General features: G+C 47.5%; 1 protein-coding gene across 1 annotated transcript in view; it reads right to left on the bottom strand.

The window, feature by feature from the left end:
- Positions 1–26,582, bottom strand: part of LOC137434827 (neuropilin and tolloid-like protein 1) — a 123,309-nt gene that overhangs the window by 82,924 nt on the left and 13,803 nt on the right. Inside the window, exon 3 of the mRNA XM_068127959.2 lies at positions 19,584–19,643. Coding sequence (XP_067984060.2) covers positions 19,584–19,643 — 60 coding nt within the window. The remainder of the gene's footprint in view (positions 1–19,583; positions 19,644–26,582) is intronic.

Genomic DNA, 26,582 nt, shown 5'->3' with positions numbered 1-26,582 from the left:
TTCCTCCAACAGTTATTAACGCACAGGTTGTAAACCTGGTGCGTTATAGCGTTTGCCTGGGAATTTCTGTCTCTCCAAAAGTGAAGCTAGTTTCTGTCGCTCAGATGTGTAGCCAGTTTCTGTCGCTCAGATGTGTAAACATGACGTCATCAAATCTATATTTAGGCTAACCATGGGCTACCCCTTTGGCTGGTACGCGGCCGCTCGCTAGTACATAATATAGGATATATTTGTTATATGTTATGTTATAGGATATATAGGATATATGTTATATGATATAGGATATATATAGGATAGGTTATAGGATATATATGTTATAGGATAGGAATATAGGACCCAAATGACCCAGAGGACCCAAATGACCCAGAGGACCCAAATGACCCAGAGGACCCAAATGACCCAGAGGACCCAAATGAACCAGAGGACCCAAATGACCCAAATGACCCAAATGACCCAGAGGACCCAAATGACCCAGAGGACCCAAATGACCCAGAGGACCCAAATGACCCAGAGGACCCAAATGACCCAGAGGACCCAAATGACCCAAATGACCCAGAGGACCCAAATGACCCAGAGGACCCAAATGACCCAGAGGACCCAAATGACCCAGAGGACCCAAATGACCCAGAGGACCCAAATGACCCAGAGGACCCAAATGACCCAGAGGACCCAAATGACCCAGAGGACCCAAATGACCCAGAGGACCCAAATGACCCAGAGGACCCAAATGACCCAGAGGACCCAGAGGACCCAAATGACCCAGAGGACCCAGAGGACCCAGAGGACCCAGAGGACCCAGAGGACCCAAATGACCCAGAGGCCCCAAATGACCCAGAGGACCCAAATGACCCAGAGGACCCAAATGACCCAGAGGACCCAAATGACCCAGAGGACCCAAATGACCCAGAGGACCCAAATGACCCAGAGGACCCAAATGACCCAGAGGACCCAAATGACCCAGAGGACCCAAATGACCCAGAGGACCCAAATGACCCAGAGGACCCAAATGACCCAGAGGACCCAAATGACCCAGAGGACCCAAATGACCCAGAGGACCCAAATGACCCAGAGGACCCAAATGACCCAAATGACCCAGAGGACCCAGAGGACCCAAATGACCCAAATGACCCAAATGACCCAAATAACCCAGAGGACCCAGAGGACCCAAATGACCCAGAGGACCCAAATGACCCAGAGGACCCAGAGGACCCAGAGGACCCAAATGACCCAGAGGACCCAAATGACCCAGAGGACCCAAATGACCCAGAGGACCCAAATGACCCAGAGGACCCAAATGACCCAGAGGACCCAAATGACCCAGAGGACCCAAATGACCCAGAGGACCCAAATGACCCAGAGGACCCAAATGACCCAGAGGACCCAAATGACCCAGAGGACCCAAATTCTATGTATGTTTCTATGATGATGTATGTTTTGGTGAAAGTACATAATGTGAATACTAGTAGCAATTTTACAAAAACCATGGCATAATTTCAAATCTTGACCCGAGATGATAATTATGCTACATCATAATTTCCATGTGCCAACCTGGGCGGAATCCAAGTGGATTCACTTGTTTTTATAAACTTAAGTTTGTTTTTTCTGTTGCAATTTTTGTGTGTGGCATTGAAAGGAGCACCAAGAGCAAGACCGCGGTCCCTTTCTTGAATTTTCTGTGCGGAATTGCTAAACTTGCAATTTATAAAACTAGGAAGATCAAATTGAGTAGCAGAGATGAAAATGTGCTCTTTTGCTTTCAAGGAATAGTGTCGGCCCGGATAAGTTTCGGCAGTGTGAACGACGATTTTTTTTACAAATGAGGTGTTGACTTTGTTTTTGTAAATTTTACTTACGCTCAATGTCCACATATACATGTATATAGATCCTTTTTGCTTGTACAAATTTCTTTTCTTGTAAAAATTTGTGGTGTTTTCTGTGTGTGTTTTGATACTTTTATAATAAAAGCACACAAAAGTCTCTCTCTCTCTCTCTGTCTGTCTCCTCTCTCTCCTTGCTCCCCTCTCTCTCCTCACTCCCTTTCTCCTCACTCCCCTCTCTCTCCTCACTCTCCCCTCTCTCCTCACTCCCCTCTCTCTCCTCACTCTCTCTCTCTTCTCTCCTCACTCTCTCTCTTCTCTCCTCACTCTCTTCTCTTCTCTCCTCTTTCTCCTCACTCTCCCCTCTTCTCACTCTACCCTCTCTCCTCACTCTCCTCTCTCTCTCCTCAGTCTCCTCTCTATCTCTCTCCTCTCTGTCTCATATCTCTCTCTCCTCTCTATCTCCTGTCTCTCCTTACTCCCCTCTCCCTCCTCACTCTCCTCACTCTCTCCTCTCTCTCTCTCTGTCTCTCTCTCTGTCTCCTCTCTCTCCTCGCTCCCCTCTCTCTCCTCACTCCCTTTCTCCTCACTCCCCTCTCTCTCCTCACTCTCCCCTCTCTCCTCACTCCCCTCTCTCTCCTCACTCTCTCTCTTCTCTCCTCACTCTCTTCTCTTCTCTCCTCTTTCTCCTCACTCTCCCCTCTCTTCTCACTCTACCCTCTCTCCTCACTCTCCTCTCTCTCTCCTCAGTCTCCTCTCTATCTCTCTCCTCTCTGTCTCATATCTCTCTCTCCTCTCTATCTCCTGTCTCTCCTTACTCCCCTCTCCCTCCTCACTCTCCTCACTCTCTCCTCTCTCTCTCTCTCTCTCTCTCTGTCTCTCTCTCTGTCTCCTCTCTCTCCTCACTCCCCTCTCTCTCCTCTCTCTCTCTTCTCTCCTCTCCCTCCTCACTCTTCTCTCCCTGTCCTCACTCTCCTCTCCTCACTTTCTCTCTCCTCTCTTCCACTCCTCCTTTCCCCCACTCTTTCCCCTCCTTCTCTCATCTTCTCCCCTCCCTCTTTCTCACTCTGTCACTCATCTCTCCCCCCATTTCTCGTCTCTTGCTCTAGGTTGTGGACCCTGCAGCATTCACAGAGGTTCTGCATTTTGAAGTGTTGAAACCTCCATGATGGTGACCTGGATGTTCTTAGTTGGTGCTTGGATGGTTTTTAGCCCCCGTTGGAGTTAGTCCAAAACGGGGGCTTATAGATTTTGGTCTCGTCTGTCTGTCCATGCATCCACAACCATATCTCGGAGATGTATTGACCAATTTTGTTCCTACTTGGCACAAAGCCAATACATGAAGGTATACATATGCACATCATTTTGTTTCACAATGTGATCAAAGATGGCTGACTGGTGGCCATTTTAGTTGTAAAAAAAACCTGATGTTGAATACATCCTCAACCATCTCTCTGAAATGGATTTACCGATCCTGTTGAATCTTGCCACACAGATAATGAATGACTGCTTACATATATGCGTCTTAATTTTTCAAGATCAGATCCAATATGGTTGACTGGTGGCCAATTTGTTATTTAAACGTGTCCCCATCCATTTATCGGGCATGCATGGTTCAAACTTGGAACAAAGACAATACCTGAGTATACATATGCAGAAGATTTTGTTTTGTCATTCGACCAAAGATGGCCTACTTACGGCCTTTAACGCCGTCCAGCAAAATTATATACTAAAACCACAACGGGGGCTATATGACATTCTATGTCTTTTTCTTCTTGTCACTGTTGTTCATATTATTAGTATTAATTAATATATGCTTTGTGAGAATGTTATCATTGTTATTTATTTTGTAATTGGGATGCCAATCTATGGAAGGACCTATTAAACTGCTCAAAACACCTCAACATGTCACACGTTTAAAACATTGGCACAATGGAAATTCGACTGGATTATTTGGAGTTAATTAGCCTAATCAACTCAGGAGATCATAACGATCATTTCGTTTCATTTCACAAAGATCTAGCAGAAAACCACAAAAAAACATGACAAATACACACACACACACACACACACACACACACACACACACACACACACACACACACACACACACACACACACACACACACACACACACACACACACACTACATCCAATTATAGCAGAATAATAATGTATTAAATTTACACTTGTTTCTGGTGTTTGTTCCCCTTCCATACCATCCCTTACCTCAAACGGCTACACAGCTGACTCCGCTCGTGAAAAAGCTGAATGCCTCAACTCTGTGTTTGCCTCAAAATATTGTGTCCCGAACCCATCTCTCTCTATACCCACCTTACCGAGTCGAACCCAGTTGCTCCTGGACTCTGTGTCCTTTTCTCCTGACAAGGTGGAGAAGTTTCTGTCAAACCTCGACTCTGATTCTGCAACTGAACCAGACGGCGTCAGCCCACAGGTCCTAAAATCCTGCTCTATCTCACCCTCTCTCTGTTCTCTTCAACCTCCCTCTCTTTTGCTCAAGGTCATCTGCCATCTGCTTGGAAATCAGCCAACATTACCGCTTTACACAAAAAAGGTGCAAAAACAGATCCTTGCAACTACAGACTAATCAGCCTCCACCCAATAAATCAGCAAGGTCATGGAATCCATCCATCATTGCTTCTGACATCAAATCCTTCCTCTTCTGCAATGGCTTGATCTCGGATCATCAATTTGGATTCAGACCAGGTCATTCTACTCTGGACATGCTGCTTCTGCTGTCTCAACCATGGATGGAGGTCCTCAATGCCAAACAGGAAATCAGAGCTCTCTCCCTTAACATATCACGTACCTTCGATATGGTCTGCCACGCCGCTCTGCTCACCAAACCCTCCTCCTATGGTATCCATGGATATCTCCACGCATGGCTTGCGGACTTCCTCTCTGGTCCTAGTCAACAAGTGGCCCTGATTGGATTTCTCTCATCTCCTTGATTGGATTTCTCTCATCTCCCCTCCTGTTCAGGCTGGAGTTCCCCAAGGCAGTGTTCTGGGCCCTGTGCTTTTTCTGGTCTTCATCAATGATCTCTCCGACTCTCTTGAAAATCCTCTTTATCTCTTTGCTGATGACTCCATCTCTGCCGCTCCATTCCTCATCCCTCAGATCGGCAGTCTGTAGCCTCCTCAGTCTCTGCAGACCTGGACAAAATCACGGACTGGTCAAACAAGTGGAACATGTCTTTCAATCCTGACAAATCTCACACTCTTACTATGTCTCTCAGAAAAGACTGACTGGACAACCCTCCCATCTACTTTCTCAACAATCCTCTCCAAGAAGTTCTGTCACTCAAGCTTTTGGGTCTCATGATCTGCCATGATCTTTCCTGGGAAAACCACATTTCAAAGCTGGCCTCCAAAGCCAGTCGCTGACTGGGCATCCTCCGTCATGCGAAGTCCTTCCTTGGCACACCTGAGCTCCTCACCACATACAAGGCTTTCATCCACAGCTCAATGGAATACTGTTCTCCCCTCTGGGCCGGTGTTCGTGCCTCACACCTAGATCGACTTCATGCTGTGGAAACCAAAGCTTTCAGAATCATTGGAATCTCCCGCGATGAAGCTAACTCTGAGGGCCTTTCACTCACTCATTGCAGGCATGTTGGTGGTCTTTCTGTCTTCTACCGACTCCTCTCCGGCCTTGCTCCCCCAGCTCTCTCTGTGCTCTGTCCCCCAAATATTCCTGCAGATCGCATAAGATCTGCCAGCAACCCACTTATGGTTGGTTGACCATAAGACCACTCTTATGGTTGGAATTAGCCCGGATAGAATCAGAAGAAAGACAGCTCAGACTAAAGTTAAAAGACAAAAAACGGCGAAGAGAGTTTGAAAGAGAAAAGGAAAAAAAGCTAAGAGAGTTTGAAAGAGAAAAGGAAGAAAAGCAAAGAGAGTTTGAAAGAGAAAAAGAAGAACGACAACGAGAGTTTGAATTAAGAAAATTAGAAATTCAGGTGGGACAGGCCCAACCGGTTTCCATCGATTTAGGTGGGGGTCAAAATGATCTCCCCCGTTCCTTTGATGTGGCTCGGAACATTAGGCTTGTTCCCAAGTTTAACGAGGAGGAGGTGGAAACGTTTTTTCTGTCGTTTGAAAAGATAGCAAAACGTCTTCAGTGGCCCGTACAATACTGGACCCTGCTACTACAAAGTGGGTTTATAGGGAGAGCCCAGGAAGTGTATTCAGCTCTGTTGGAGGATCAGTCAGAGAAATATGAGGCTGTTAAAAAGGCTGTGTTGTCAGCCTATGAGCAAGTTCCGGAAGCATACCGGCAGAAGTTCCGAACCGTAAAAAGACAGGCTGGGCAGACATTTGTTGAATTTGCGAGGGAGAAGGAAATGAGTTTTGATCGGTGGTATCGTTCTCTACAAGTGGATAGGACCTATGGTAATCTAAGGGAGGTTATCTTGATGGAAGAGTTTAGTAACAGTATCCCCTTGGACATTATGACACACCTTACCGATCATAAGGTTTGTGAGTTGTAAAAAGCTGCTGTTGGAGCAGATGATTATGAACTTACCCATAAGAGAGGCCTTGGTTTTTCCTCATTATGGTACTACCTGGGATAACAAGAAGGGGGTTCATGAGGACCGGTCAGAGGGGAAGTGGACAGACCATAGGGGTCCATTGGTGCGGCCGTCTCTGGGTAGAGAGTTTGAGTTGTCCAGTCAGGCATCTCGCCGGGGACCGGCCCCCACGTGTTGTTACTGTAAACAGAGGGGACATCTGAAGTCGAATTGTTGGAAATTGCAAAGGGAGGAGAAGCAGGGAGTCTCCGTTAGACCTATTGCATTGGTTCGAACCAAAGTGGCTCGTGCCCTTACAGTTAAGGCTGAGGATACTGCAGACCTTCCAAGCCCCATACAGGACCATTATAAACCCTTTGTGTCAAAGGGCCAAGTGTCTTGGGATGGGAAAGTCAAGTCCGTAGTTATTCTGAGGGATACTGGGGCCGCCCAGTCGTTGATGTTGTCTACCGTTTTACCATTGACTTTGAGTAGTTCGGGGAAAGCGAGTGCCTTAATCCAGGGCATTGCAGGTCGTTATGTCCCAGTCCCCTTACATAGGGTGAACTTGGTCTGATTTGGTCACAGGACCCGTGATGGTAGGAATAGTCCCCACTCTCCCCATAGAGGGTATTAGTTTCGTATTGAGAAATGATTTGGCTGGCAATAGGATTTGTGTTTCCCCAGTAGTGAAAGAGAGATTCCTCGAAGAGACGGAGAACCCTAAACTTCGGGACTATGTAGGTACTTTCCGGGAAAGACTTACCACCGCCTACAATGTCGCCAAGGAACATTTGAAAGTATCTCAGCGAGGTATGAAGGCCCGTTTTGACCTGAATACGACAGCTCGTAATTTTAGGCCTGGAGACAAAGTGCTAGTTTCACTACCTCTGCCTGGGGAGCCACTATTGGCGAAGTTTAGCGGTCCCTACTGGGTCTAAAAAAAACTGAGTGAGGTGAACTACGTGGTGCAGACCCATGACAGATGGAAACCCAGCCGGGTGTGCCACGTTACTATGCTTAAAAGGTACTATGAGCTATGATGCCTGTAAATGTCACAAGGAGATATGGCTGTTTGTTTATTGCTCTATTTATGCTGGGTTAAGTTGATGCTTGCACTGTTTATCCTGCCTTTGTAAAAGAAAACTTTTCTTGGGGTAAAGTTTTCTTCTTTAATGGGGGGAGGTGTTACGGTTTGTGACCTTTTTCTTCTTCCTTCCCCGACAACCCCCTGTGAGTTGGACCAAGTGGTTAGGTCCATGTGTATAAAGCCTATGATTGGCTGTGGGATGGGGGAGTGGCCAGAAAGGTGATTCAGAGGAGTGAGTGGCCATTTTGGAGGAGGGCTTATGGCAGAGTGCTTTTTCGGGGGTTGTAGAGTGTCCAGCTGCAATCTCTCCACCTGAAGGGTGACGTTGATCAAATTCTGGCTGCCGACCACTGGGGCCTGCCTTGGGGCCTACTCGTGGACTTGCCTACTCCTACCCTCTCGTGCTGGGCCTGCCTTGGGGCCTACTGTTGGGTCTGCCTTGGGGCTTACTGTTGGGTCTGCCTTGGGGCCTACTGTTGTTCCTGCCCTGGAGCCTATTGTTGGGCCTGCCTTGGGGGCCTACTCGTGGACTTGCCTACTCCTACCCTCTCATGCTGGGCCTGCCTTGGGGCCTACTGTTGGGCCTGCCCTGGGGCCTACTGTTGGGCCTGCCTTGGGGCCTACTCGTGGACTTGCCTACTCCTACCCTCTCGTGCTGGGCCTGCCTTGGGGCCTACTGTTGGGCCTGCCGTGGGGCCTACTACTGGGCCTGCCCTGGGGCCTACTCTTGGACTGGCCTACTCTTGGAACGGCCTACTCTTGGACCGGCCTACTCTTGGACCGGCCTACTCTTGGACCGGCCTACTCTTGGACCTGCCTACTCTTGGACCGGCCTACTCTTGGACCGGCCTACTCTTGGACCTGCCTACTCTTGGACTGGCCTATTCGGGTTTTTTCCCTTTTTTCTCCCTTTTTGGATTTATGTGTGGGAAGAGATTTTCGTGTGATAATCCATAAATAAAGACAGGGTGTTTGAAGGCTTGGCTTGGTATGTTTCAGGCCATAACATGTCACATACAGAACCTGTCCAACAAGTGTCATCCAACTCCATCCATTAGTTTTTGAGATATCCTGCTATGTATCGTTTTTGGTCCTATCTCCCAATGGTGAAGAATTCCTTAAAAATTTGAGTAACCCGATCCGAATCCGGATCTTCACCAAAATCTAATCATTTCGTCCTTATAAAAAAAACCACCTTTAGAGGCCATTTTTCCCCGCAAGCGGGGGTTGGCCTTTTTCGGGAACCGTGGTAGTTGTTGTTTTTCGGTCCCCTTTTTGAAGCAATGTTTTACGGCCGGATGCCCTTCCTGACGCCAACCCTTTTTGCCGCCTTTAACGACAAGCAGGGAATTACCAGTGAACTGGTACTCAATTAGCCGACCTCGGAAGGATGACAGGCTGAGTCAACCCCCCTGGCGTTAATTCAGCGATCGACCGGGTTTCGAACCCAGGATCCTAGGATCCTAAGCTGACACCCTAGCCGCTAGCCCAACACCGACATACGCTATATCTCTGCCAAATTTCGTCCAAATCTGTCCACAACTTTTCGATATATTTTGTTCACAAACAAACAGACAAACAGACAGGCATGAAAACATAACCTCGATCCACCTTTAGTGGAGGAGGTAATAAGAACGAAGAAATAACTGTCGGCAATTTCCCGTTTGTGGCGATACATGAACGAAGTTCCGCCCCTCTCCCCACATTGTTGACTTTTTATTGTGACTACGTCTAAATGAAACATTTTGTTGCGACGATGGAAAAGTCCGCCGCAAATTTTTTCATATATCTCGGTAATTTCCCATCTGTGTTATTTTAGGCGGTGTAAGATATATGGAGCCGCGAAAAGCCGCGCTTACTCTATATATCTCGGCAATTTCCCGTCTGTGGTGATATGTGAACGAAGTTCCGCCCCTCTCCCCATGTTGTTGACTTTTTATTGTGACTACGTCTAAATGAAACATTTCGTTGTGATGTTGGAAAAGTCCGCCACAAATTTTTCATATATCCCGGCATTTTCCCGTCTGTGGTGATACGTGAATGAAGTTCTGCCCCTCTCCCCACGTTGTTGACTTTTTATTGTGACTACGTCGAAATGAAACATTTCGTTGTGACGATGGAAAAGTCCGCCACAAATTTTTCATATATCGCGGGAGGGAGCCTGAATGAACCTTATGTTTCAGGCCTTTGAAAATGCATTTCGTTCTATAAACGGTAACCTTCATTGAATTTTCTTCCCGTTTTTTGCAACCGAGTCTAAAACCATGTTAGCGACTGTGAAAAATGAAATGAGATATCGAATTAGAGTTGAAATAAAACTGTGAGAGAGAGCAAGACACCATGGGCCTAACAAAAGAGGCCTCAAAGCTATGCGAGGAAACAAAATGGTGGTGATTTGTTTTTGAAGTCCTTCCCAGACCTGGTGTAGTCACGCCCCCGGACAGACAGACAGACTCACAGACTAAGAGGCAGACAGAATCACCTATGGAGAATATAATATAGACTAGTGGGGTCACCCATGGGAATCCCACGGGCATGGACGTGTGTGACATTTCGACATATTGAGTTAGATGCTGCACCTGCACATTCAGTTTCACAAAATGGTTACTGGCAATTTATCAGATGCACAAATGATGTCATCTACACAATGTATTTACTTCTGATAACATGTGAATGCATGTGCGTGCACAGCCACACACTCATACACACACACACGCACACACACACACACACACATACACACACACACACACACACACACACACACACCACACGCGTACACCCACACACATATATACACACACATACATACATGCACGTACACACGTACACCCACACACATATATACACACACATAAACACACACACACACACATATATATTGTTGCGGTTCTCCGCCGCCCTTTTTCCCCTTACCAAGGGGGGATTAATCCCCTTGTTCTTTCTGGGCTTGATGGAACCGAGACTTGAAACGTCCCTTCCGGGCAAACGCAAAGTAGGGTTTCGGGACCAACTCTCGCTCGTACCTAATTCCCTGCGCTGCCACGGAAGCGAGGAAGCAAGCCTCGCACGAGCCACGTGTAGTTTGGGTACACCGAGCGGATTGAGTACCACGTGGTCCGTGCAGTTTAGTAGTGGAACCCAATTCGAGCGGTTCTATTCGCACCACGCATAGCCAATGAGGAAACCACAGGAACGATCGAATGGAAAAAGGAAGAACACAGTTTTAATTATTCCCACACGTATATACAATGATCGGGGACCCAGAGACACAGGGCAGCACTTAATCAGTCTTATCTTATCCCCCGGACTCGGGCCGGTCACACTCACACAGGGAATTGCAGATGTTGATGTTCCAGCCAGACGCGTCAACGTGGTCGTCCAGGAACGGCCCTGTCCGGCTCTCCACGGTCCCAGCACGTCCCGCGAAGATGGCAGCAGGCGGTGAAAGGAACCTCGTAGCGTGTCTCCCAAACAAAGCGGCCGATGAGTTGGAACGGCAAATGCGGGACTCTCAGCGCGGCTGGCGATTACACAGCCGTTATCACTCGCGCGACTTAATGCACTGAATATGGATCGGCCTCCAACTCAACCGAGCGTCACTTTATAATAGTGCGTATTCCGGTTCATGCACATCTCTCTTCCCCACGTATCTCTCACAGTTCTCTGACGCTCACAACTCCTCTTCAACGATTCCTCCAAGTTGGTCAGTGTGCGCAATTTCTCCCTGGGCAGCAGTCAGTGCGAGTCCTTTGCTCATCAGCGAGAGTCCTCTAGTTCTCAAGTCCTCACGCGCTAGTCCTCTGACGCTCAGTCCTCTCGGGGGCTTTGTGCAATGGGTTATATAGCTACGCCCCTGAACCTTCTGGAACCCTCTCGAACCTTCTTACCACGCCCTGTGACGCAGCGCCGCCGCCACCACCTCTGAGCCCTGATTGGCGGCTCGTGCTTACCGTCAGCGCTTCTGCCGCCCCCCTTCGGCTCCGCCCCGACCCTCCAAGCCTGCCTCGTGTTAATTCGCCCAAAATGAACCGAAGTTAGCGCAAAGGGGCATGAGGCTAGGGAAGCTGGAAAGTCGGTAGAAGTAAGGCCTATTCTCCTGACTCTACTCAACGCAGAACTAACCATGGAAAAGGACTAAGCTCACAAATACTAAGAAATAACTATACTATCACGAGGCTACATGTTGCTTGTGTGACTAACTATGAGGGGGAAATTTTACCCTTTATTATACTGACTGTACAAACCTCAAAAATGGCAACAATACACACACACACACACACCTCTCCCACCCCTCACTCATCACCAACCCCTCGATCCTCACCAACCCCTTGCTCCTCTCCAACCCCTCGCTCCCCACCAACCCCTTGCTCCTCACCAACCCCTCGCTCCTCTCCAAATCTCGCTCCTCTCCAACCCCTCGCTCCTCTCCAGCCCTTCGTGCTTCACCAACCCCTCGCTCCTCTCCAACCCCTCACTCCTCTCCAACCCCTCACTCCTCTCCAACCCATCGCTCCTCACCAACCCCTCGCTCCTCTCCAACCCCTAGCTCCTCTCCAACCCCTCTCACCTCACCAACCCCTCGCTCCTCTCCAACCCCTAGCGCCTCTCCAACCCCTCGCTCCTCACCAACCCATCGCTCCTCACCAACCCCTAGCTCCTCTCCAACCCCTAGCTCCTCACCATCTCGCTCCTCTCCAACCCCTCGCGCCTCTCCAACCACTATCTCCTTTACAAACCCCTCGCTCCTCTGCAACCCCTCGCTCCTCTCCAACCCCTCGCTCCTCTCCAACCCCTAGCTCCTCTCCAACCCCTCGCTCCTCACTAACCCATCGCTCCTCACCAACCCCTCGCTCCTCTCCAACCCCTAGCTCCTCTCCAACCCCTCGCTCCTCACCAACCCATCGCTCCTCACCAACCCTTAGCTCCTCACCAACCCCTAGCTCCTCTCCAACCCCAAGCTCCTCACCATCTCCTCGCTCCTCTCCAACTCCTCATGCCTCTCCAACCACTATCTCCTTTACAAACCCCTCGCTCCTCTCCAACCCCTGCTCCTCTCCAACCCCTCGCGCCTCTCCAACCCCTAGCTCCTCTCCAACCCCTCGCACCTCTCCAACCCCTCGCCCCTCTCCAACCCCTCATGCCTCTCCAACTCCTCGCTCCTCACCAACCCCTAGCTCCTCACCAACCCCTAGCTCCTCACCAACCCCTAGCTCCTCACCAACCCCTAGCTCCTCTCCAACCCCTCACTCCTCTCCAACCCCTCACTCCTCTCCAACCCATCGCTCCTCACCAACCCCTCGCTCCTCTCCAACCCCTAGCTCCTCTCCAACCCCTCTCTCCTCACCAACCCCTCGCTCCTCTCCAACCCCTAGCGCCTCTCCAACCCCTCGCTCCTCACCAACCCATCGCTCCTCACCAACCCCTAGCTCCTCTCCAACCCCTAGCTCCTCACCATCTCGCTCCTCTCCAACCCCTCGCGCCTCTCCAACCACTATCTCCTTTACAAACCCCTCGCTCCTCTGCAACCCCTCGCTCCTCTCCAACCCCTCGCTCCTCTCCAACCCCTAGCTCCTCTCCAACCCCTCGCTCCTCACTAACCCATCGCTCCTCACCAACCCCTCGCTCCTCTCCAACCCCTAGCTCATCTCCAACCCCTCGCTCCTCACCAACCCATCGCTCCTCACCAACCCCTAGCTCCTCACCAACCCCTAGCTCCTCTCCAACCCCAAGCTCCTCACCATCCCCTCGCTCCTCTCCAACTCCTCGTGCCTCTCCAACCACTATCTCCTTTACAAACCCCTCGCTCCTCTCCAACCCCTGCTCCTCTCCAACCCCTCGCGCCTCTCCAACCCCTAGCTCCTCTCCAACCCCTCGCACCTCTCCAACCCCTCGCCCCTCTCCAACCCCTCATGCCTCTCCAACTCCTCGCCCCTCTCCAACCTCTCGCTCCTCTCCAACCCCTAGCTCCTCACCAACCCCTAGCTCCTCACCAACCCCTAGCTCCTCACCAACCCCTAGCTCCTCTCCAACCCATCGCTCTTCTCCAACCCCCGCTCCTCACCAACCCCGAGCTCCTCTCCAACCCCTCACTCCTCTCCAACCCCTCGCTCCTCTCCAACCTCTAGCTTCTCTCCAACCCCAAGCTCCTCTCCAACCCCTCACTCCTCTCCAACCGCTCGCTCCTCTCCAATCCTCGCTCCTCTCCAACCCCTCGCTCCTCTCCAACCCCTAGCTCCTCTCCAACCCCTCGCTCCTCTCCACCCCCTCGCTCCTCTCCACCCCCTCGCTCCTCTCCACCCCCTCGCTCCTCTCCAACCCCTAGCTCCTCTCCAACCCCCAGCTCCTATCCAACCCCCAGCTCCTATCCAACCCCCCGCTCCTCTCCAACCCCTCGCTCCTCTCCAACCCCATGCTCCTCTCCAACCCCACGCTCCTCTCCAACCCCTAGCTCCTCTCCAACCCCTCACTCCTCTCCAACCTCACGCTCCTCACCAACCCCTAGCTCCTCCAACCCCTCGCTCCTCTCCAACCCCCGTTCCTCTCCAACCCCTCATGCCTCTCCAACCCCGAGCTCCTCTCCGACCCCGAGCTCCTCTTCGACCCCGAGCTCCTCTCCGACCCTGAGCTCCTCTCCAACCCCTAGCCCCTCTCCAACCCCTCGCTCCTCTCCAAACCCTAGCTCCTCATCAACCCCTAGCTCCTCTCCAACCCCTAGCTCCTCTCCAACCCCCGCTCCTCTCCAACCCCTCGCTCCTCTCCAACCCCCGCTCCTCTCCAACTCCTCGCCCCTCTCCAAACCCTAGCTCCTCTCCAACCCCTCGCTCCTCTCCAACCCCTAGCTCCTCTCCAACCCCTAGCTCCTCTCCAACCCTCGCTCCTCTCCAACCCCTCGCCCCTCTCCAACCCCTAGCTCCTCACCAACCGCTAGCTCCTCACCAACCCCTAGCTCCTCACCAGCCCCTCACCCCTCTCCAACCCCTCGCTCCTCTCCAACCTCTAGCTTCTCTCCAACCCCTAGCTCCTCTCCAACCCCTCGCTTCTCTCCAACCCCTCACTCCTCTCCAACTCCTCGCTCCTCTCCAACCCCTCGCTCCACTCCAACCCCTCGCTCCTCTCCAACCCCTCACTCCTCTCCAACCCCTAGCTCCTCACCAAACCATAGGTCCTCACCAACCCCTCGTGCCTCTCCAACCCCTCATGCCTCTCCAACCCCTAGCTCCTCTCCAACCCCTCGCTCCTCTCCAACCCCTCGCTCCTCTCCAACCCCCGTTCCTCTCCAACCCCTCGTGCCTCTCCAACCCCTAGCTCCTCTCCAACCCCTAGCTCCTCTCCAACCCCTCGCTCCTCTGCAACCCCTCGCTCCTCTCCAACCCCTAGCTCCTCTCCAACCCTCGCTCCTCTCCAACCCCTAGCTCCTCTCCAACCCCTAGCTCCTCACCAACCCCTAGCTCCTCTCCAACCCCTCATGCCTCTCCAACCCCTAGCTCCTCTCCAACACCTAGCTCCTCTCCAACCCCTCGCTCCTCTCCAACCCCTAGCTCCTCTCCAACCCCTAGCTCCTCTCCAACCCCCCACTCCTCTCCAACCCCCAGCTCCTCTCCAACCCCTCGCTCCTCTCCAACCCCTCGCTCCTCTCCAACCCCTCGTTGGAATGAATGCCAGTTTAAACAGGATTACCTTTACTTCCATATAATAATGATGAATGAAATAATAACGAAGAGATATCTGTCGGCAATTTCCCGTCTGTGGCGATACGTGAATGAAGCTAAGCCCCTCTCTCCACATTATTGTGACGACGTATAAATTAAATATTTAATCGTGACGATTGTCATCAAATGGAAAAGTCCGCCACGAATTTTTAATGTACCTCACCATTTTCCCGTCTGTTATTTTAGGCGGTGTATGGCCGACCGTGCCACGATTTAAAAAAAATATTTCTCGGGAATTTCCCGTGTGTGCGTGAATGTTCTCAATTATTTCTGACACCGAATCTAAAACCATCGATAAAAATTAAATCAGATGGTGAATTCGATATAAAATCTTGAGGGTGACTCAATGAATGGGCTTTATTTTACAGGCCTTTGAGAAATAATTTCGTTCTATAAACGGAAACTTTCATGGGATTCTATTTCCGGTTTTTTTCAACCGAGTGTAAAACTATGTTAGCGACTGTAAAAATGAAATGATATATCGAATTAGAGTTGAAATAAAGCTGTGTGAGACAGAAAGACAGCATTGGCCTAACTAAACAGGTCTCAAAGCTATTCGAGTTAATAAAAAGGTTTGATATTTGTTTACATGAAGCCTCTCCAAGAATAGGTGGAGCTACTCTGCAAACGGAGTAAGCCACACCCCCGGACAGACAGACAGACAGACAGACAGACAGAATCACCTTCGCCTATTATAATATAGATATTATAGCTTTTAATAGAAATATATGTGTAAGCTCCATTAAAATTTAGCTTATCATCTATTGAGTTAAATAAATATCAATTATGCATTCAAATAACTATCGAGTATTAAAATAATTATATCAGATATATACTGTCATATACTCTCAGCCGACTAGTTTCAAATAGCACTTGGTGGACTGGCTTTGAAAATGGTGAGAAAGTAACGAGCGTGCATATTTTCCTCGCTCAGTGTAGTAAACAAACTCTTTGTTCTCCAAGTACTGCTCCCGGCTACGTAGACTTGCTTACACACACTATTCTGGGAACTCTGGCTTTATTATTCAAAACATGACTCGTAAGGTTCCTCATTGAGACACACTGATGTCAAATCCCATTATCTCACCTCTTCCTCTTCAAACCAGGAGTGCTTAAAATTATTGTTGAAGTCTAAAGGTCAAAAGGTTAACATTGGTCAAGTTTCTAAAATCATCAATTTTCATCTGATTGACTTGAATATTTGAAGAGGATTTGCATATTTGGACATTCAGTTCAACCACCATATTATTTTTGAGGTCAAGATATGCCAAAAGGTCAACATAGGCCAAAGGTTAACAACTTAAAGGCAAGATTTCTAAAATCCTCAATTTTCATCCTATTGACTGGAAATTTGAAGAGGATTTGCATATTTATTCTTTGAATTGAACCACCAGTTATGTTCAAGTCAAATTTGTTTTAGGGATTTCGCAAATATTGTGCCCTACACAACATTTTTCTTGTTGTTTGGCGAAATAAATTTGTATATATATATATATATATATATATATATATATATATATATATATATATATATATATATATATATATATATATATATATTTGTTTTTCTTGTTGCTTGACGAAACTCACTTGGCGAAATAAAATAAAAGTATGTTGGCGGCTCGCCTACAGGCCAAACCGCTCAGCCGATCATTTTGAAACTTTCGCAGATTATAGGCCCTGCAACTTCCCGCGAGAAGGCTTCGTAAAAATCGATCAACGCGTTATGACATGACGTTTCAAAAACGTAAAACAAACTTGGATGATAACTCCGGAATATATTGTCTGTGAGCAGGATATATTAAATAGTTATTGACGGATTATGGCAAAGCATGGTGGATCAGTGGGGTAGGTGACAAGAACAAGCCAATTCGATTTTGGTTAAAGTCCGGATGTGGATCTGGCTTATCGGTTGGATACAAAACGTAAACTGTTCAACCTGGCAGAGGTATGCGCTCTACCAATGGTGTTCAAGTAATCCCCCACCCCTCTGCCAAGGAGACGGAGAACATCACAATGAGTTCTGTCCGTCCGACCGACCGACCGACCACCGATCACCCGTCCATGTACTTTTGTGTACGTGATATTTCAAAAACTGTTGAACATTTACCTTTCATATTGCAGACATCTATTCCTCATGACATTATGTCAAACTACAGACTTGGCATTTAACATGGAATATATATTTTTTCTTGACTTGGGTTTACTTTCTTAACTCAGTATATCAATCTGGTGAGTTTCTTTTACACTTTGGTGATTTCTTTGTGAAAAGAACCATGTCACTGTCTGTCGCAGCAAGAAGTCAACAACAGGATTATATCACAGGTGGCATGGCAAAATGTACGGACAGGTGCATTTGATGATTGGCTTCACAGTCGGGTATACAAGGGTTGTTGCTTTCTGTATTAGTGGAAAACAACTGCTGCACGTCTCCAAAAGTTATTGCCGCTTCCTCTGGAGATGATCCGTCAACTCGACAATGCCGTTTGTCATGGAGTGGTGGCTTTACGAAATTACGGCATGAAACCGTGCTATTGCTCGGCAGTATGGCATCACTCAAGGTCAGGTGTCAAAGATCCTGAAACGAAATGCTCAGAGGGATGTCCCTACTCCAATACCAAGGCCAGGACGTCCCCACAGAACCACAAGGAGGGATGATCGCCAGCTGCACCGGTTAGTCCGCAATGGCCGTACCAAGTCAGCTAATCGGCTTAGGGCTGAGTGGCAGCAACTGACAAATGTGCCTGTATCCAGAAGGCTAGTCAACCAACGACTGGTTCAAGCAGGCTATCGTGCCAGGCGTCCCCTGAGAAAGCCACGCCTGACCAGACAACACCGCCAGCGCCGATTGCAGTGGGCCAGAGAGCACCGTCAATGGCAGCCAGGACACTGGAATCACGTGATCTTCAGTGACGAGTCTAGATTTCTGGTCTATCGTCAAGATGGCCACGTCCGAGTGCACAGACAAGTGCATGAAGCATACAACAAAGATTGTATAGTGCCAAGAGTCCAAGCTGGAGGTGGTGGGGTGACCGTTTGGGCTGCTTTTCATGCAGGGGGCAAAACTGACCTGGTTGTTCTGAATGGAAACCTGAACCAGTTCAAGTACAGGGCCATTCTGGAAGAAACATTGCTTCCATTTGCTCGTGCAGCCTTTCGAGGAAACTTTGTCTTCCAAGATGACAATGCACGGCCTCATCGTGCTCGCATGATCCAACACTTTCTTGCTGACCGTGGTGTAGAGCATATGGAGTGGCCTGCCATGTCCCTGGATATGAATCCGATAGAGAACCTGTGGGCAGAATTATCGCATCAAATCGACCACTTGGACCAGCAGGCGACCTCTGTGCGTGAATTGCAGCAGGCTGTCACTGCATGGCAAGCAATTCCTGTCCAAACCTTGGCAAATCTCGTGAACAGCATGCCTCAACGTGTACGTGCTCTCCTGAATGCTCGTGGGGGTTACACAAAGTACTGAACTGTAATTTTACTGTCCGTAATCCCAGTCGTAATTTAACTTTTGTTTTTGTTAAAAAAATAATTTGGCTAATGTGCAAAATAAAGAGATACTTCTGGAAAACGTACAGAAGTTTAACACAGTACTGTCCATGAATTGAGATCGATATCAGTTTACATCACTTTCAAGGATCAATTTATTTGTTTTGAAATGTCAAATGTGATTTTTGTTTCTTTTAAAGGTCACATTATCAAAATCTAGAATAATTTCAACATAATTCCAATGAACTTTTGGTTCTAAGACATCTTGAAAAGTAAGTTCACCCCCACAAAAAAAAAATTCCATACTAAATGCCAAGTCTGTAATTAGATCATGGCTGTGGTTGGCTGAATATTGTTGCCATGGAAACCATCTCAGTAACTTGGCTTGTGTACGTGATAATTCAAATACCGTTCAAGATTTACCTTTTCTATTCCACAGATCCATTTGTCATACCACCAAATGGTGGGGGACCTAGAGTATCAGCTCCTAGTATTTAATATCATCGATGTTGTTATTTCATTGCTGTCGTTCTCATTAAAGGACTCGGAGCAGGAACATGAGGCACGAGATTAGTGCATTGTAATGATCGATGTCGGTGCTTTGTCTGCATGAGCTCCAAGGATGCGTCTTTGTCTTCGTGACGGATGAATGTTCAGGGTTAACTGGTACACCACAAATTGGTCCAGGTGATTTAGTGCTGTTCTACTGTCAGGACTGTTGTCCAGTTCGGTGGAAAACACATTGACACAGAAAAGTGATTTTGTCTATTGTAGGATGTACAACGTGCAGACATATGGGCATTTTCTTCCTTGTATACAAGTGGACCGAACATTCCATTGAATATGGACTCTCTCTGTTAGGGTCAATCCTGATTCTTCATTAGGGGTAAACCGGTGTTAGCCAATAACAAGAACGACACGTCACTTACCAGCCTTCATCAACACCAAGTAGAAGAAACTCAACAGCAAAGGCCTGGATCCATCGTCAACTGGAAATAAATGAAGAAACACTCATCATTCTGTTCGGGAGGGAAGTTCAAGGTGAATGTTTTATGAGATACTAGCAGGAGTACCTGGCATATTCGAATCCTGTTGGCATTTTGAAAAAATCAATTTTGTTTTGTATTTTTTTGTGGGTGCCGAAATAACCGCAACACCAACCATCCCACTATGGAATGTGGTCGAGGATCATTTAATATTTCCTTTAACATATCTACAAAGTATTAGGCACCGTAGAGCAATTTTTTTTTAATCCCCCCCCAAAATAAACCTTTTTTCCCAGAAATTTCAAAATTTTTTTTGCCCAAAACACACTCGCTGATGAAGCTCTGAAAGTTTGACCAAGATCCGTTCAACCATCTCTGACAAAAATGGCGACACACACACACACACACACACACACACACACACACACACACACACACACAGACAAACGGTTCTGTTAAAGTATAGATTTTGTGAGCAACTCGACTGAGATTTTAAAGAATTTGAATCCCTCGATCTCTCCTGCTCTTCGTGCAATGTGCTTCCTATTCTGAAGGCCAACATGATGTGCACATTTAAGGTTTTTTTTTTTTTGGTTTTTTTTGTATACTGAATCGAGGCTCGTGAAAGAGCTAACATTTACTTCACAAACAAATCAACCAGACAAACAAAACACACAAAAAGAGGGAGCGGAAAACAAGATGGGGAGAGAAGGGGAAGCACACAAACACAACATTTGAGAGCAGGGAGATGTGTGGAAGGGAGAGGGCTTGGGGGGGAGGAGGCGTGGGAAGGGGGGGGGGGATGGAGGGAGAAGTATAAAACCCAAGGACTTCCAGGACAGAAGTTGGTATTTCAAAAAAGTGGAATTGGGGTGAAATTAGCGGGGGTAGAAAAGATCAAGGTTTTGGATGGGGGAAGATAAGAGATGGTGGTGAACAGCAGTTTTAAAGACCTGGAGGGTGGAGTGGGATTGAAGAGAGTGAGGGAGTTTGTTCCAGAGGCGGGAGAAGAGAGGAATGAAGGAGTGAAGGTGAGCAGAGAGTCTTGATTTTGGCAGTTTGACCATAAGAGGGTTGCAGGCAGATCTTGTGCGACCTGTAGGAATATTTGCGGGACAGAGCCCAGAGAGAGCTGGGGGGGCAAGGCCAGAGAGGAGTCGGTAGAAGATGGAAAGACCACCAACCTGCCTGCGGTGAGTGAGTGAGAGGCCCTTGGAGTTAGCTTCATCGCGGGAGATTCCAATGATTCTGAATGCTTTGGTTTCAACAGCGTGAAGACGAGCAAGGTGTGAGGCAGGAGCACCAGCCCAGAGGGGAGAGCAGTATTCCATTGAGCTGCGGATGAAAGCCTTGTATGTGGTGAGGAGCTCAGGTGTGCCAAGGAAGGACTTTGCACGACGGAGGATGCCCAGTCGGCGACTGGCTTTGGAGGCCAGATTTGAAATGTGGTTTTCCCAGGAAAGATCATGGCAGATAGTGAGACCCAAAAGCTTGAGTGACAGAACTTCTTGGAGAGGATTATTCAGAAAGTGGATGGGAGGGTTGTCGAGTCGGTCTTTTCGGAGAGACATCGTAAGAGTGTGAGATTTGTCAGGATTGAAAGACATGTTCCACTTGTTTGCCCAGTCTGTGATTTTGTCCAGGTCTGCAGAGAGTGAGGAGGCTGCAGACTGCCGATCTGAGGGATGAAGAATGGAGCGACAGAGAGTAGAGTCATCAGCAAAGAGATACAGAGGATTTTCAAGAGAGTCAGAGAGATCATTGATGAAGACCAGAAAAAGCACAGGGCCCAGAACACTGCCTTGTGGAACTCCAGCCTGAACAGGAAGAGGAGATGAGAGAAACCCATTCAGGGCCACACGTTGACTACGACTAGAGAGAAAGTCCGCCAGCCCTCCAGGAAGGTGCCATTAATGGCAGTCCGCCAGGAAGTCCGCAAGGTTCACTCCGAAGTGCCATTAATGGGAGATTCATTGTATGGAAAGCACATCGACAACTAGAACAGCACTCAGTCGAGAGCATTCCTCCGCCAGGCTGAACAGTGTATGTTTTGCATCCCACTGATCGGCCGGATCTGGATTTGGACCTGAACCAAAATGTAATCGCCTTGTTCTCGTAAACAAACCAACTCGTCCACCGAGTTTATTCATAACTTGTCCACAACTTTTATAAATATCATGTTGTATATCGCTTTTCGCCCGATCTCCCAATGGTGAATAATCACTTATAATTTAATTATTCTCGGATCCGAATCCATATTCAAATCTTCACTAAAACCAAATCGAATCGTCCTTGTCAGACACCCAACCTCTCCACCGAGTTTCGTACAAATCCGTCCACAACTTTTTGAGATATCCTGCTATGTATCGTTTTTGGCCCTGTCTCTCAATGGTGAAGAATCACTTAAAAATTCTACTAGCCGGATCCGATCCTGATCTTCACCAAAACCAAATCGAATCGTCCTTGTCAGACACCCAACCTCTCCACCGAGTTTCGTACAAATCCGTCCACAACCTTTTGAGATATCCTGCTATGTATCGTTCTGACCCGATCTCTCAATGGTGAAGAATAAAATTCTACCAGCCGGATGCGGATCTTTACCAAAATCTAATCATTTCGTCCTTGTCACATACACTACCTCTCTGCCAAATTTCATCCGAAATCCGAATCCATCCACAACCTTTTGACATATCTTGTTTACAGACAGGCAAACAAACTAACAAATTAAAAAATCGCTCATAGAGCGACACTTGGCAAAACAGAACAAAGTAGCATGGCACTCAGTGGAGCATCCTTTTGACCTCAAAAATCATTAGTGGTAGAATTCAGAGACCTGATATGCAAATAGACTTCAAAGTTTAAGTTAATCGGATGAAAATTGACAATTTTAGAAATTTGGCCTATGTTGACATTTTGGCCTATGTTGACCTCAAAATAGTTGGTGGTTGAATTCAGTAAGCGGATATGCAAATCCTATTCAAATTTCAAGTCAATCGAATGAAAATTGAGAATTTTAGAAATTTGAAAAAAAGTGGTTGACCTTTGGCCTATGTTGACCTTTAGACCTCAAAAATATGTAGGATTTTTTCGGACCACGAACTCTACTATTTGGTGAAGTTTCGTGAAGATCGGTTTAAAATTGTGACCTGTAGGCAAGTATAAGTGAGCGGACAGACAAACACACAAACACAAATCGGAGCGATGAACATACTTGCAAAAAAATTAATTAATTTTTTGCCAAATAACAAACGGATAAACAGACAGGGGTGAAAACATAACCTCCATCCACCTTTGGTGGCGGAGGTAATCATGTAAATGTAATATATCTCACGATGTACGTGGCATCTACATGACCATTCGGAGTTTGAGATGGTATGGCGTTCAAAAATTCAAACTTGCACACATGGGCCTTGTGCATGATTCACCATCTTGCCTCGTGGATACTTGCTGGTCTACAAGTCCCTTTGGCACAGCATATGCTGGAACTTCAAGGAGCCCCACATCAGATACCTTACCCCAAGAATAAATACATCATCCTTTTTGTGTGATCAGTCTTCATAGGACATTGCCTTGTAGTTATAATTATGGAGTTGATATACACCAGTCACAAACATAGTTACAATCATCACAACGCTTGAAGTTATTGTAATCATCTTCATTGCCAACAAAAATGATGTGCAATGATGTGCGCATCATTGCAAATCACCGTTATTTTGTACTACCAATCGGTAACTTAAATTAACCATATAATTCTGAAACTACCTGTGGTTCCCTTTCGGATCCGTTTATAATTCAAATCCTTTATAATGCCACATGTGCCATCAGCCAAATTTGACCCACAACCTCTGGGATTCAGAAGGCCACTCTCTCTCTCTGTGTCTGTCTCTCTGTCTGCATGCTTGTTTGTGTGTCTGAGCATGTTTGTTTGTGTGTCTGTGCATGTTTGTTTGTGTGTCTGAGCACGTTCGTTTGTGTGTCTGAGCATGCTTGTTTGTGTGTCTGTGCATGCTTGTTTGTGTGTCTGAGCACGTTCGTTTGCGTGTCTGAGCCTGCTTGTTTGTGTGTCCCAGCATGCTTGTTTGGGTGTCTGAGCATGCTTGTTTGTGTGTCTGGGAATGTTTGTTTGTGTGTCTGAGCATGCTTGTTTGTGTGTCTGAGCATGCTTGTTTGTGTGTCTGAGCACGTTCGTTTGTGTGTCTGAGCCTGCTTGTTTCTGAGTCTGAGCCTGCTTGTTTGTGTGTCCCAGCATGCTTGTTTGTGTGTCTGAGCATGCTTGTTTGTGTGTCTGGGAATGTTTGTTTGTGTGTCTGAGCATGCTTGTTTGTGTGTCCCAGCATGCTTGTTTGTGTGTCTGAGCATGCTTGTTTGTGTGTCTGGGAATGTTTGTTTGTGTGTCTGAGCATGCTTGTTTGTGTGTCTGTGCATGCTTGTTTGTGTGTCTGAGCACGTTCGTTTGTGTGTCTGAGCCTGCTTGTTTGTGTGTCCCAGCATGCTTGTTTGTGTGTCTGAGCATGCTTGTTTGTGTGTCTGAGCATGCTTGTTTGTGTGTCTGAGCATGCTTGTTTGTGTGTCTGAGCATGCTTGTTTGTGTGTCTGAGCATGCTTGTTTGTGTGTCTGAGCATGCTTGTTTGTGTGCCTGAGCATGCTTGTTTGTGTGTCTGAGCATGCTTGTTTGTGTGTCTGAGCATGCTTGTTTGTGTGTCTGAGCATGCTGGTTTGTGTGTCTGAGCATGCTTGTTTGTGTGTCTGAGCATGCTTGTTTGTGTGTCTGAGCATGCTTGTTTGTGTGTCTGAGCATGCTTGTTTGTGTGTCTGAGCATGCTTGTTTGTGTGTCTGAGCATGCTTGTTTGTGTGTCTGAGCATGCTTGTTTGTGTGTCTGAGCATGCTTGTTTGTGTGTCTGAGCATGCTTGTTTGTGTGTCTGAGCATGCTTGTTTGTGTGTCTGAGCATGCTTGTTTGTGTGTCTGAGCATGCTTGTTTGTGTGTCTGAGCATGCTTGTTTGTGTGTCTGAGCATGCTGGTTTGTGTGTCTGAGCATGCTTGTTTGTGTGTCTGAGCATGCTTGTTTGTGTGTCTGAGCATGCTTGTTTGTGTGTCTGAGCATGCTTGTTTGTGTGTCTGAGCATGCTTGTTTGTGTGTCTCAGCATGCTTGTTTGTGTGTCTGAGCATGCTTGTTTGTGTGTCTGAGCATGCTTGTTTGTGTGTCTGAGCATGCTTGTTTGTGTGTCTGAGCATGCTTGTTTGTGTGTCTGAGCATGCTTGTTTGTGTGTCTGAGCATGCTTGTTTGTGTCTCTGAGCACGCTTGTTTGTGTGTCTGAGCACGCTTGTTTGTGTCTTTGAGCACGCTTGTTTGTGTGTATGAGCACGTTTGTTGTGTTTCTGAGTATGCTTATTTGTGTGTCTGAGCACACTTGTTTGTGTGTCTGAGCACGTTTGTTTGTGTGTCTGAGCATGTTTGTTTGTGTGTCTGACCATGCTTGTTTGTGTGTCTGAGCATGCTTGTTTGTGTGTCTGAGCATGTTTCTTTGTGTGTCTGAGCCTGCTTGTTTGTGTGTCTGAGCATGCTTGTTTGTGTGTCTCAGCATGCTTGTTTGTGTGTCTGAGCATGCTTGTTTGTGTGTCTGAGCCTGCTTGTTTGTGTGTCTGAGCATGCTTGTTTGTGTGTCTGAGCATGCTTGTTTGTGTGTCTGAGCATGTTTCTTTGTGTGTCTGAGCCTGCTTGTTTGTGTGTCTGAGCATGCTTGTTTGTGTGTCTCAGCATGCTTGTTTGTGTGTCTGAGCATGCTTGTTTGTGTGTCTGAGCCTGCTTGTTTGTGTGTCTGAGCATGCTTGTTTGTGTGGCTGAGCATGCTTGTTTGTGTATCTGAGCATGTTTGTTTGCGTGTCTGAGGATGTTTGTTTGTGTGTCTCAGCATGCTTGTTTGTGTGTCTGAGCATGCTTGTTTGTGTGTCTGAGCATGCTTGTTTGTGTGGCTGACCATGCTTGTTTGTGTATCTGAGCATGTTTGTTTGTGTGTCTGAGCATGCTTGTTTGTGTATCTGAGCATGTTTGTTTGTGTGTCTGAGCATGCTTGTTTGTGTGTCGGAGCATGCTTGTTTGTGTGTCTGAGCATGCTTGTTTGTGTGTCTGAGCATGTTTGTTTGTGTGTCTGAGCATGCTTGTTTGTGTGTCTGAGCATGCTTGTTTGTGTGTCTGGGAATGTTTGTTTGTGTGTCTGAGCATGCTTGTTTGTGTGTCTGAGCATGCTTGTTTGTGCGTCTGAGCCATTGCGAGCAACCACAAGCAGGAAGTAGGAAGTGCATATGTTGTGGAATGTAATGCTCTGGAATTTTAGGCCACACATTCACTCATTGTGCACTTTTTCAGACCTTTCACCGTGATGTTTGAAAGGTTTCCATGGCAACACGCCAGCACAATTTGCTATTTCACGACGCTCTTTTCGCTTCCATGTGCACACGTGAGTAGGTATGTATTACTGTACCTACCGCTGATGGATTGGCACGGGCTATTGGTATTCGGGCCTCGTGTTGTTATGGCCGGATGCCGGACCTAGTGACCTGTGTGCTACCGGAAGACAAACACAATACAAACCGGCGGGCTTGCAGCTTTAGGTCTCCTACAAAGATTCAAACAATTTGCAACATGATAATGACAAATTAAGCAAGGCATTGGTAATAAAAAAAGCATGGGAGGAATTATTCAATGTTTGATTATAATTTTCAAAATTTTTACATATTTGAAAAATCCGTGAAATGTATTCTAATGGTGTTGATTTATTGCCCCCTCAACCTCCTCGGTCCCCACACCCCTTCCCAATCCCGATCCTGATCCCTCCTATTTCCCATCTCATGGTTAATTTACAAATTTAAGTTTATGAAAGGCTAATTTATGAAAGGCGTTCAGCGAGCGTCTTGCAAACACACCTAACCCTTAATA

This window comes from Myxine glutinosa, chromosome 9 (assembly GCF_964187855.1).
Source record: "Myxine glutinosa chromosome 9, kmMyxGlut1.1, whole genome shotgun sequence".
Lineage (NCBI taxonomy): Eukaryota > Metazoa > Chordata > Myxini > Myxiniformes > Myxinidae > Myxine > Myxine glutinosa.
This window is presented reverse-complemented; position numbering and strand designations above follow the sequence as displayed.